Here is a 14167-nt window from a genome sequence, read left to right on the forward strand (position 1 = left end):
ATACACAGGGAAAGCCACTTTCAACATTGGGGACACCAAGATACACTTGGCTCTGCGTTTGCCATTGGTACCGACCACAAACACAAGCCTGTATGCAAAAACTCTTGACAACTTAACATTGCAGTACATGCGACTACAACTAGTCGTCTTTGATGAGGTTTCCTTGATAAGGAGAAACCTATTGGCCCTTGCTGATGCACGCTTGCGTGCTATAAAGCGAGAGCACAACAAATCATTCGGTAGTTTGGACATGCTCCTCTGTGGTGATTTATGCCAAGCCAGCCCTGTGAAAGATTCATGGATATTCAACAAAAAAAATCCATACTTGAAACAATTGCACCCTCTAATTGGCACACATTCCCAAGGTGTTTTGAGCTCACAACTACAATGAGCCAAACTGACCCTCAAAGTACGTATAAACAAGCAATTAGTTGAAGACATAGACTATCTAAATAGCAAATACCACTATCCAATACCAAAGACCCATTTGATTTTTCATTTGTTTTACTCAAACAAAAACAAAGATGCTCACAACCTTAGGATCTTGGATGAAATGGAAGGAGACACACAAACTTTCACAGCAATAGACACACAAACAAGCAATTAGTTGAAGACATAGACTATCTAAATAGCAAATACTGTTGGGGTTGGAGCTAGGGAGGATGCCGCCTGAGGGCCATGGCGAGGAGCTATGCGGTGCTGCAGAGGACGAGAGATGGAGAGAGAAAGAGAGAGATCCACACTGCAAGAAAAGAGAGCAAAAAAAAAAACGCGCTATTTTTTATTGCTTCAAAAAACCTTACATAAGAGATGTGCCATGCAAACTAAACCTTGGACTGTATGCTATAGAGGTTGTTTCCCAATAGACTGGAACTGAATTGCATGTTGTAGAAGAACGGTTTCCCACGGGCTTGACTAACCCAACAATCCCCCCCTCAAGCCCGAACTAGACAGGCAACTCATGATACCTCGATTTTTTGGTGTACTCGTTAATCATGAGTTTTAGGTTCTCTCACAACCAAGGATTTCTGGTGTATCCATAACCTGGTGCTATGATAAATCCCCCCTTGAACAGATAGGGTGTGGGTCAAAAATTTAGCTACCAATAGATGGAGTTTTTGGTTCACTACCAAACCTTGGGTTTAAGGTGTACCCAATAACCTCATGAGAAGTAGGACAAAATAGGACTTGAGCAAAAAACTGATAATTTGGGAGGTCTTACCACTCATGTGTGGCAGTGTCTATAGCCCGTACAACTTTTGATATGATGATAACTGACAAGCATGAAATAATTGACAACAGATAATGTAAAAGGCGGCTTGAACTAGAAAGGATATGATTATGTTGACAAAAAAAACATGAGAAATCTAGAACACTCATCATGTAAAGATTCTCTAATGGATGATGTAAAGTGGTCACCGCCGGTAATCTTGTCGATGTTTGATGCCATGTATGAATCTTCAACTCCGAATTATTGGTCATGGTAGAAAACCCGCTTTCATTGTCCTTGTCGTTAAGCTTTTGATAACCACAACAGTGCTTTGATATGAGCTTAATCACCACCGTCGTCAAGACCTTGGTCGAGTCACACACCGTCTTGAGAAGAGTGGGATGGTCCTCTTGGTTGAATAATTCAAGTTGACCACTATTGACAAAATGGTGTGAACACCAAAGGAAAAAAAAAACTCTGCATTCTCTGTAGCAGAAGTCGACGACAGCGTTGTGGATGGTTTCGCTCACAGCGGGCTCAAGAGGCCGAGTTGGCAGAGGCTACAATGTCGAAAATTGCTCCTCGAGCTAGGGCGAACAACATGATGCCGGTTTTGCTTGGCTTGCAGCAGGTCGACTGCGCGTCCTTCCTCTCTGCAGGCGGCTGCTCCCACGAGAAGTCGAGTCGAAAGCCTTGTTTAGGCGGCCCACTTGGGCTCTGATATCATCTGTTGGGGTTGGAGCTAGGGAGGATGCCGCCTGAGGGCCATGGCGAGGAGCTGTGCGATGCTGCAGAGGACGAGAGATGGAGAGGGAAAGAGAGAGATCAACACTGCAAGAAAAGAGAGCAAAAAAAAAAACACGCTATTTTTTATTGCTTCAAAAAACCTTACATAAGAGATGTGCCATGCAAACTAAACCTTGGACTGCATGCTATAGAGGTTGTTTCCCAATAGATTGGAACTGAATTGCATGCTGTAGAAGAACGGTTTCCCACGGGCTTGACTAACCCAACAAATACCACCGTCCAATACCAAACACCCATTTGATTTCTCATTTGTTTTACTTAAGAGCTCTACGCATTGACGTAAACACACACAATATTTCGTAGCTTTTGGCGTCATCGATTCGCGGCTTAATTTCATCATAACTAAGAATTTACACTAAATAAAAAACTAAGCATAGGCAGGGTATTGGGGCATCATTGCTAAGCATTTAGGTGCATTCTAAGTCGAAAACGACTAGGTCAAAAATCCACTGTTGTTAATAATCGCGATTTTGGCACTTGACCTAAAGTGAGATTTGAGACCATAAGTATGTGTGCTTAGGTCTTATAAACATGTCCTAGAAGTTTCATTACGTTTGGATGTCATTTGATGTTATAACGGATGTGATTTGTTTGATGATGAGCGATTGACTTTTGGTGATTTCAGTCACTTGAGTGTAGCTTGAGACTTCAACCAACCTCCACACGAACTATACATATGTTACAAGGGCTGACACTCAATACACTTGCTTTTAGTCCATCAAACATTAAGATGCACGGCCTGACATATACAGCCTCTCACGTATAAAAGACCAAAACAACCTATACTTCTAGAAAAATTACGTCCTGACACATAAAGGTGAACAACGTGGTCTTGGAAGAAATTGCTCGCCTCTAGAAGGATGCACAATGGATTTGTTTGCAACAAAGATTTGACCACCCAAACCCACTATCTATTCTTATTTAGTCTCTCAATGTAGTCTCCTTCCATAAACACCACAATCAACTTGCCTATAACTCAAACATACTAACATCCACTGTGATCTGCTTACAAGAAACAAAGTTACAAAACAAAACAAAATTGACTCTAACCAACTTCAACCATTTGCAATCAAATCAACGCAAAGGTGTCTCCTTTCTACACAGGAAAAATATCGCATCTCATTCATTGAACATCCACGCCAACCCAACTATAGAAATCATCTACACAACACTTCAACTATTGCCAACACTCACCATAACAATAATCTCATTGTATAGACCACCGTTCTACGATGAACTGAACTCCATCCTAAAACAACAAGATCCCAACATCCCTATCCTCATTCTAGGAGATTTCAACATTGATGCCAGTACAGAAAATTATAACTACATGAAACGAGAAAACATTATATCACCCTACAACTGATCACGCACCCAACCACCATCTACGGGTCACCAATCAATCAAACTTGGATGACACAGACTATCACACCAAAGACATTTGCAAGTATTTACGTCTACTAATCAGATCACTCATCCACTTTCATAACCCTTCCCTTCCAATTCCACCACTTCGCGGGTTTCTTTTTGGTGAGCCCATCATTCCATTCTCAGACGCCCGGTTTTGATGTAGTTCCGCTAAGAAGGCTGACTTAAGAAGCGCAGACAGATTTTCTACTACCATCATCATCCATCGATGTGATCATGATCATGCAGAGAGAGATCGCGTTCTTGGCATTCGTGTCCATTGTCTGCGGAGGTCTCAGCAGCGCAATGAAGATGCCGCATACCCATCGCCCAGATCCGGGTCATGCTGGCTCCATGGCGCGATGGCTTGTCGCATCCAACTCGTGGGGTGTTGTCAGGTTGGAACCTTTGGTCCTCATCCTTGTGTGTGTGTGTGTGTGTGTGTGTGTGTGTGTGTGTGTGTGTGTGAGAGAGAGAGAGAGAGAGAGAGAGAGAGAGAGAGAGAGAGAGAGAGAGAGAGAGAGTGTCATGCAAGCATTTTTCATTCTAGTCTTAAAGACAACTCTGAAGGGTTTTGAGTTGATGTCTGTGAAGTCTGCCAATCATGTATAAGTTCTAGAGGTGTATGGTTAGGCTTTTGCAAGCATTACCTGATTTTTTGGCTAATTAAATTTTATGGGTTGTGTTTAATTACCTGCTTTTGTGTCTAATTAAATTTAATGGGTTGTGTTTAATTACCTGCTTTTGTGTCTAATTAAATTTAATGGGTTGTGTTTAAGTGGTTGATTGCATCGCAGCTTAGCATCTAATTTTGATTTTTCCTCATGCTTGTTGCATCTACAGCACGGTATCGGTTCATCTAAATGGGATACCATTCGGGTATGAAGTTTACTACTCCCTCTCACATAAAAGAAGTTCTTGTCTTTTTTCATGGAGCTTGTGTAAGCTGCCAAGCTCACATACATAGTAGAAAGTGTGTGCTGATTTGCATTGTTTATGGGTTGAAGTTTGTGTAGTTTATGAAGCAATCAGAGCCTTACCCTCAAGGGTCATTCCAAACCTTCATGTGATTGCACGACTGTAGAGCATGCTTATCGAAACCATGTGCATCAACAGCATTGCTACTAAACCCCCCTTTTGCATGACAGGAATGTAGTCTCATATAGTGATGGGCCTGATGGAAATTCCACTGGTGTACCATACTTCTACATGTCAACCCTTGACCCCACTCCTAAGGATCTTGCCATTATCCCTTATGCATCATTGACTGTCAGTGAGTCTCCACTTGGTACATGCGGTGACAAAGATGTGGAAAATCCTACTTGTGCGAAGATCACTCTCTCTGGGCAGGTGGGTTCTAATCTGTGTGCTTGCAGAAATCCTTTAATGGCTTGGCTTAAACTATGATCTTGTGTGTGTGTGTGTGTGCGCGCGCACGTGCACTTGCAAGCGGGTTTTTTTTTTTTTTTTGGAGGGGGGGGGGGGGGGGGGGGGGGGGGGGGGGTGTGGATGCAGGAGCATGTATAGTTATGGAGTTTTCTACACCCAATATTGTGAATTCATGATGTCGGTGGGGATGTTGTACTATTTAGTCATAGGTTTACATGATGGAGTGGATGGATATAGAGGCTTTTTGATGATGAATTGCACTTTCATTTAAAGGAGAATTTGGGCTTTTCTTAGTATATACTTGTATGAGATGAACCACACACACCCACACATCAATCATGCATAGGTACTGTGTGTACATGTGTAGATATGTATGAATTTTGTCAATTATTAAACAAACTCGCCTTCTATTGGAGTGGAACCAAAATCTTCTCTCAATTTTAAGTTAACTATTTAAGCATGTGCAGATATCTGAACTGAATGCGGACACGGACGAATCAGAATTTGCTGCCTTTGCTCTCTTTTCAAAGCACCCTGAAATGAAAGGTTTAAGATACATTGACTTTTTAAGACATGCTGATCTTCTCTCGTCCTGGTGTTCGAACCCAACTGATAGCTCATCCAAATGCTGCAGGTTGGCCCAAGGACCATAATTTCAAGTTCTACGCATTGAAGATACAGGACATTTTTCTTATCGACTGGTATGGAGGAGCGAAGGCATTATCAGTGGACGAGTACCTGAACACCACAGAGCATAGCTCTTTGTAGACTAGAAGAGAGCCTCTTGTAATTATAGATGCAGAATATAGGGTAGGTATGGCTCTTAGTGGCAATACGCATTTACATAAAACAGTAAATACATATTGTCCTTAAGGTAGAAAGGTGGATTTACCCTTGCATTAGGTATTTGTTTTGCTAGCCCTGTATATGGACAGCCCCCCTTAATCTAGCCGACGAGCCCTAGTTGCTAGAGGGATCATAATCACATTACATATTTCTTGCATCCTGTCATTGTAACAGATCATGCAATCGGAAGCTTGTAAATCTTTTGCATTTTAAAATGGTTGCCATATGCCTGCACACAAAATCCTTTGCTTTTGATAATGTTGTTGTGAAATTCCTTCGTAGAAATTGTGCATTTTACAAATAAGCTTCAATAATTCAATGTTCTGTATTTGTGTCTATAGATTTGTAAACGGCGGGTGAAATTCTCTGCAGATTTCGTTTATTGTTGGCAGCAGAGTCCGCTCGAGCATAGTCAATTTCAGAACGCATGCTGTCAGTAATTTAACTATCTTTTATAGGTAAGAAAGAAGAATAGATGAAGTGAAGTGTGGGGAAGAGTGGGTTCCACCAGAGGTCGCAGAAGAATGACAGACTTACCCACACTCAATTTTACACACAGTCGACCTACCTGCTACATTGGTTCCTATAAAGTCGGCTGCTTTGTCTTAATAACCTGTATTTTTTTCTCGTCAGAACAAAAGAGATCATTCTTTCCTTCAGTCCACCTCAAATCTAGACTCTTGGGGGGGTACATGCACAGAAGGTCTATTACGAGGGAAGAGCCACGAGGGCAGCCAGTAATACCACTAGATACCTTGGCCCACCCTTAAAAAAAGGGTGTAAAGAAAAGGTCTGGTCGCCACAGCTGACTAAAAGCTCTTCAAAGGATGCCTGCAACCAGGGCAAACCAAGGGGCACCACCGTGTGCAAGCCAGGCCCCCATTGCAGTTCCTTTATTTGTGAAAGCTATTGAAAGGCAATAAGCCGACGAGCTTGGTGGCTAGCCCAAAGCCGAGTCCAGAAGTCTGCCTAGCTACTTGTGGTAGTGTTGTACTGTAGTTACTGCGACCTCCCAGAAAGTGAACGTTGTCAAGGGTCCTATGCTCCAAATTTTGTAGGCTGAGTTTAGGATCGGGATAGGCCTCCACTATTGGATGTCATCTAAAGAGCAACCCTCCGTGGGGACACACTCTATGATAGACTGAGGCATCCGCACCCCTGTGCATCACAACATGATGAACCTGCTAGGCCCAAACACCTCCCGATACCTCAAGAAGAAACAAGGGGTTAGGCAATCCTCTCCAGTGCAACTCAAGAGTGACAAAGCACTCAAGCAACTCAAGACTCGAACAGAGGCCTCTCTAGTCTAACATGCATGTTGTTAGTAACTCATTGTTGCACATGAGCCCAGACCTCTACTCTTCAATTATCCATGCTCATTTTAGGCTATTTTGTAGACAAGAGCTTGATATAGCCTATAAAGGACTGGCAATCTTTGTGATCTCTTGGGGCTCGTGAGCTAATGAGCCATCCTGACTCTGTAGCTGAGGAACCCAGCATGAGAGCACCGAGGTCGAGTCATCTCAAAAACCTCACAAGCGCTGGGGTTGCTGAGGAAAAACGCTAGATTTGCTAGTGGTAAAAACGCTAGGACAGCCTGTTGGTAAACTCATGCTGCCCCCTAGGGTGCCCATGAGAGGGCGCCCCTAACTGGGGCTGAACTGCACACACATAGGCTCCCCTCCTCCCCTGCCTATGTAGGGGCTGCCTCAGCCCCGTCCGACCCAGACATGACCCTCCACGACATAGCAATAGGAGAGAGAATGTGGGAAAAATAGGGAAGGGCATCATATGCTCATGGGACATTGGGGAAAAATACATAGGGCACCAAGAGCCTACAAGGGCGTGGAACTGAGCCTAAAACCGAAGGCTAAACATGGCTAGACATAACCCGACATGTGAAACCTACCTCACATTGGTTTGACACAGCCACAAAACAGCCCTCACTCCCTAGTATCTATCCCTGGGACCGAATGGACGAATCCGAAGAGATGCATGAACTCTAACACCCCCTCTCAGCTCGTGGAAAGGAAGTCGGACCAGGGAGCTAGAGTGAGTAATCTGCAATTGTAAAGAGAGGGTTTTGTGGATGAGGATATCTGCTACAAACTCCGCAGTGGAAAAGTATCGTGCAGTATACAATCGAACTGCTACCTCGAAAAGACGTCCAGGAAGTACTATGCTATCCGTTGAAAGTAAATCCAACTCTATCAAGAATCTCAACCGACTTACAAGTCGCACAACCAGCATCTGTAGAAGGTACTGCTGCTGACCGCTCCAAGAGTATGAATCATAACTGAGGGTAAAGGCATAAAAGACTGGTATCCGGATCATTTCCCAACTCTAAAGTGTCCACCCGTGAGGAAAGAGTCGGAAATCTGCACCTTTGGTCATATACCACATGCCAAAAACTCCAAGCTGCTACGGGAAGTCCAAGGAAAGGGACAACCGAGGCTAAAGTTTACTACCCAAGAATTGGACACATTGTCCAATGAAAGGATTAAAGCATCTTGCTCTACTTTACATGCCACATTGGCTTTCGATGTCGGCTTCTTGCCTTTAGACACCGTCTGCGTCTTCTTCTTGGACCACCTAGTGAGTTTAAGGACCTACTATCTCGACTATAGTAGTGATCAGTACTTTGATGATGAGAGAACAATGTATTTAGTTGTGCAAAATCCATATAGTGTGGACAAATGGGGAATGATAGGCACAAAAGATAAAGTTGACGTAGAGCCAAACGATGAGACACCAAATTTGGACAAGCCAAATGTCAAATTAAGTCGAGTGAACGAAGCGAATTGAGTCAACAAGGACAATACCCATGTAGGACTATACAAATACGATAATGGTGAACAAATGCACTATTACAAATACGATGAATCCTACATAGGAGAGTTCTTAGAGCACAAAAGATTGTATGTTTTTACATGCATTGAGAGGAGAGACACCCATGTAATCATGCTTGACATAATAATTTGGCATTGAATCTTCGGCCTTGAATATGAGCTTATTAAGGGAAGTGAGCATACATATTGCATTGGGATGAATTTACTGCACTAAACACCACTTTCAGGTAGTTAACTACACTATCCGATGCTTGAGAGAATAATTTTAGCACGATTATGTGATGAAAAATATACAGGCATTCGCAATTCTGCAATAGAATTCTTATGTATTCGGTGCTTGAGAAGTGAAAACTTGCCCCAAGTGTGTGAAGTGAAAACTTACCCCAAGTGTAAAATGTTTAATGCCTATGAAAGCAATCAAACTAGATGACGCAAGAGAGAGAGAGAGAGAGAGAGAGAGAGATGAGAGATGTTTTTTTTCTTTCTTTTTTTAAAAAGAGAGAAGTAAAATTTGTATTAAAAAAGGAGGGAATTAGAAAGGGGGAGGGAAACCCTATTATGACAAAAGGTGGGTAATCAACATTAGGAATCAAAACTGAGAGTACAAACAGGAGGAATAACATATTAGGAGTTACCAACTATGGAGAGTATTTAAGTGGTACCAATGTGGGCATTTGAAATTCTTCTGAATGTCCATGCTACAAAATGGGACGTTTTTGACTTGCAATTGAAGCCTTTTGGCAACCCTAGCCATATCATACTTGATTAGGGGTATATAGGGTCCTGATGCTTGTTTTTGAAGACCAATAAGTCTCTATACACCCAAGTATGCCATAGAAAAATACATTTGATAATGTTCCAAGATAGAATGTCCATATATGTACATTCCCCCAGTAGAAGCTCTCTCCAAGTAAAACAGTAAGGGTGAACAACTCTTGAAATCTTGTGGAGTAGGGCTAAAGAATTCTGGTTTTTTGAGCACTCAAAGAAAAGGTGAATAGCAGATTCTACTTGCTAGTTACATCTTAGACAAATGCCAAGCTTTAGAGTTTTCCTTCCTATCCACAATCCTTGGTGAAGAATCAAACGTTGGAGAGTACTATGATCAATGGCAATAGGGAAGGCCCATACACACTGAAAGTTGTACCATCACTATTTGAATCTCCAATTTAATCCCCTTTGAGCTAAGCCTAACTTTGAGTTTCTAGCTGAAGTATGGGCACTTTGAGAAGTGAGAGTAAATTTGCTCAAAAATTTTAAACAGGTTGGAACATGCTCCAAAAGCAGTAGATTCAAAGGCTCTTCTGCATCTTTGAATCCAAAAAATAAAACAGCAAGCATTGGAGATAACTGAAATTGATTAGCAAGGAATCCTTTTGAAAGGGGAGAATTATCTTTGTAAACATGCTTCCAGCATCTTATCCCCTTCTTGAAGCAGATGTATGATCTTTTGGGTGTGTCAACATCAACCTTATTGAGGTGTAGGCCAAACCAAATTGAATCTTGAAGCAGACATTATTAATAGACACAGGGGGGTTCCGTTTTTACTTCAAGGAGAACCAAGCATTCCACAAACTGCACACAAGGGCTGAACCAGTAGTTGTGAATTTAATAGTAGTAAGGAGATCTTCGAGGTCCAACTCCTTCCAAGCTTTATAATCCTGTAGAGAAAAAATTTTTATACCCTTTTTAATCGGCAATGCCTAGTAGTCATCAAAGAAGATTGATATGAGGATCTATCTGGCTGCCAATTTGTTGGCTTGATGCTCTAGGTTGAGAATTCCTAGGCCCTTGTTGCTTTTGGGAGAGCAGCAGATGTCCCAGGCCACTTGTAGGATCTTAATCAACACGTTCTCTATCATCACCCCAAAGGAATCTTCTGGCAGGTGGAATAGCTTTGTTTAGGTGTCACTTTGTTGGTTTCCAACAAGACAAATAAAATTAGACAAGGCTGAATATAATGGTTTAGAACAAAATTCTAGAAGATAAGGAAGCTTGGAGAGAGTACCATATAAGATTTTATTTTTGAACAAGAACCCAATTCCATCCTTGTGCCATGGAGATATGAAATCCCATTGGAATGCCTAATACTCTGAAAACCTGTCCTTCACTGATGTTTTTGCAACCAGCAATTAACAATCCTATAGATACTCTGAAGGTATTTTTAGAGTGGTTAATGCAAGATCCATTGGAATCACAAAAAAAATTGAAGACAATGTTATAGATGTTGAATGGAATCTTCCTCATTTCTTACTAAAGCGTTGGCATCATCAGCAAATTGCTACACATAAATTCGAAGAGCAAGCAGGGACTTTTATTCCCTTAATCAACATAATTTTCATGCAATATTTTATAAGCCAGCCAAGGGAATCGTATGCAATTGCAAAAAAAAAAGAGCGGCAAGGTGGTAGCCTTGTCAATTACTTTTCTTTAAGGGAATTTAATATGAGATGATCCCATTGATAGCAACCTTAGAAAAAACATTACAAATGAGCTCATGCACAAATCTGATAAAGATTTTACCAAATCTCATGTCAAACATAGATTGAAGACTAAGTTCCATTCTATCCTATAATAAGCCTTGTCAAAATCAAGCTTGAAGAAGACATAATCTTGCCAAGTATCCTCTGTATGCTCCATTCCTTCCCAAAGACTAATAATTGCATCCAAGATAAACTTGTACTTTATAAACCATTTTGCTCCTTGAGTATAAGCTAATCCATGAGAGGGCTGAATCTTCTAGCTAGGGATAAAGCAAGTATTTGGTAGATAGAAGCTGGACATGTTATAGGTCTCTTGTTTGCTAGGTCCTGTTTATCTCCTTATTTGTACATCAATTTGATAACCCAATGTTGATGCTGATGGAGAGAGCTCCTATGCCCACAACTTTGTGCCAAACTAAAAGAATATAAGGGGCCGTAAAATCTTGAAACTAAACATAGAATTCATTAAGGAGGCCATCATCAAGACCTAGACATTCGCCAAGCTTAAGTTTACTAATTGTTTCTTTAATCTCCCCTTTTTAGCTCTTGCTTTTGTGATAGTGCCATCTCTTTTAGGAGGACTAGAGAAAACCTTAGTAAAAAAATCTTTAGCAACCTTCATATTATCCTCATGACAAGAGACCATTGTACCATTTTCATTCGTTAAGAAGGAAACAAAGTTTCTGGCTTTCTTTTTCTTCAAGATCTTCTTTAGAGGGCTTGTCTATTTTTCCATCCCTGAATTCTCTAGTCCAAGCAAGGGCATTGTGGGCTTCTAGGAGCTCTTCCTTCCTTAGGCTTTCTTTGAGCCTCGTTAGCTCATCAAAGGGAGGACCTAGCAATGGAGTGAGGTCTTGAAGTTGAAGAATCCTCCCTTTTTTCATAATCCTTCTCTGTGCTCTAATTTCCTCAACTCTTTTCTTAAAAGCAAACAGGTAGAGTCGAGTTCCCTTATGAGCATTATCGTAAGCTTTTAAAGGAGAATGACTAGACATGACATCATGTTAAAAAATGACCTTGACTTTATCTTTGACATTGTTAAGCTTAAGAAGGGACCTTCTTTATAATTGTATTCACCTTCAATAATTCAAAGAAAACAGGTGTGATCGAAAAGCAGTAAAGTATGATCTATTCTACTACTCACTTGCCAATGATCATGGAGCACATCCAATACTCTGAAGCAACTGCCTTTTTGTTTACTTTTCCATGTGAATCCTATCTTGTCTAAAATGTCATTCAAGTTGAGAATCTACCAAGTATTTCCAAAATTCTCTTTCTTTCCCAGAGATGACCCAAAATTTTCCACCCGTTTTTCATATAAACTACCATGTTAAAATCTCCTTCAATCAGGATGGGGTTAGCCAAGTTATCCTATCCTTTTTGAGATGTCAACTAGGTTGAGAGAATCTACCAAGGATTGTCTTTCTTTCTCAGAGATAACTTGACCAAAATTGGTACACCTGTCTTTTATATAAACCACCATTTTAAAATCTCCTGCAATTAGAATGGGGTTAGCTAGGCCAGCAAGTTCATTCCACTACTTAGCTTTGTCAAAAATGGAATTTGGTGCATATAAACTGACCACAACGTAGTTAATATGATCCTTGAAAGAAACAATTTCACTTGGTGTCATATTTAACAGTCAATAAAAGAAAAGTGCTTATGATCAATACCAATGGTTGCACCCTCGTGAACGATTGGTAAAGAACCACTCAAACCTAGTACCAAGCCTTTAAATATTGACAACAAGCTGCCTCCACCAACCTTATGCTCCTACAAATAGATTAAATCAAGGAGAAACTAAATGTCTTCAAGCCATTTTCTAATGGCCATAGATCTTACAACATTAGTGAAGCCTTTACAGTTAAGAGAGACACTAGTGAGCTTTGGACATTAGATTTGTTAGGAGGTTTGGACAAAGCCCTTAAAGCCTTGTTAGGATCAGAGGATTTCTAAGAGCTTGCATGTCTGGGCTCAATGGTTGAGGTGTTAATAGTTATGCATACACCCATGCATTTAAGGCATGTAACAATTGTTGTTGTGTGCGATGAAAGGTGCTAAGAACACTTCCCAACATCCTCTCTATTGTGACTAGGCAAGACAACAAGTGGTAGCTTTGACAAACTACTTTGGCCGCTATAAAAACCCGCCAAGAACAAGATAACATAGAAAGATATACAAGACAACAACCTAACAAGAAATTCACTCTTATTTATTGTCAAATCGCTCCGGACTAAAAGTTTTACATGTAAGACGAGGCTTGGTTAGAAGAAATTAGCCAGAAGAGGACTAACATGTGGATGTGTAAAAGCTTGATATGTTTCTTCTTTCAAATTTTCTTTTTAGCAAAAAAAAAGCATCTTTGCTATAAAATAAACTTTTAATTAACTTGGAATATAATTTCAATCAGCATGTAATCTATCTTCAGCAAGCTGCTCATCTGTTACGTTTCCTCCTTAGAGCTTGAACAAATTGGATATGTACATCCACATCAACTTTTTCTGCCTAGAAGTACAATGCTAGCAACGCTGCTCTAGTGTTTACCCATCAAGGTGGTGAGGTGATATTTCATATTCCTCTCTAGAAGCACACCTACTACTTCAAGAAGCAAAAGTAAGCTCCAATTACTCGAAATTATTCCCTCTTGGACCCTGTCATGCTTGTGCCTTGCTACAAATCAATCATTGCTTGCGCTAGCTTGCCCGTTTTCAAAGTGAAATTGGACTTGTATGATTATTTGTAGATCTTGCAAGGATGATGTGAGGATAAGGCCCATGGGCACTTCACCCCGTGCCATGCCCTTGTCCTCACAGATGCCTTCCATCAAGTGCCTATGAACAGTTGGTAATAATTGGATATCTCGCAAGGATGGCTTCAATCGAGTGCCTATGCACAGCTCATTCCTTGAATCCTTGACCTCCCACATCACTCATGCAAGGCGGCCTCACATTGAGCCAACTTTCACCTAGTTCATAATCACAGGTATTAAAGGCAAGGTATTGTCTCCTTTTTTTGTGTGTGTTCTTTTAATTCATGTTAATTCTTCCTTGAGCAGGGGCACACTGCCACAAAGGCCTTCAAGATGGCACCCTCCACTTGGAATTAAAAGTCGCATTGATCACAGTATGAACACCATGCAAATACCAATGAAGAGGTTTGCATCAACCCACTTTACA

General features: G+C 41.1%; 1 protein-coding gene across 2 annotated transcripts; it reads left to right on the top strand.

Moving 5' to 3' along the window:
- Positions 1-3520: 3520 nt before the first annotated feature.
- LOC147454086 (Pyridoxamine 5'-phosphate oxidase family protein) lies at positions 3521-5814 on the top strand. Of its 2 annotated transcripts, XM_086516087.1 has the most exons (5): positions 3524-3822; positions 4268-4303; positions 4573-4774; positions 5281-5359; positions 5448-5814. In XM_086516087.1, exons 1-5 carry the CDS (start codon positions 3662-3664, stop codon positions 5579-5581), a joined length of 612 nt encoding a protein of 203 aa, XP_086372213.1. In that variant the 5' UTR covers positions 3524-3661; the 3' UTR covers positions 5582-5814. The 2 variants fall into 2 exon arrangements, with proteins under 2 accessions (XP_086372214.1, XP_086372213.1); XM_086516088.1 differs by lacking the exon at positions 4268-4303 and having other exon boundaries at positions 3521-3822.
- Positions 5815-14167: the final 8353 nt, after the last annotated feature.

This window comes from Adiantum capillus-veneris, chromosome 7, assembly GCF_014529385.1.
Source record: "Adiantum capillus-veneris isolate H3 chromosome 7, ASM1452938v2, whole genome shotgun sequence".
Lineage (NCBI taxonomy): Eukaryota > Viridiplantae > Streptophyta > Polypodiopsida > Polypodiales > Pteridaceae > Adiantum > Adiantum capillus-veneris.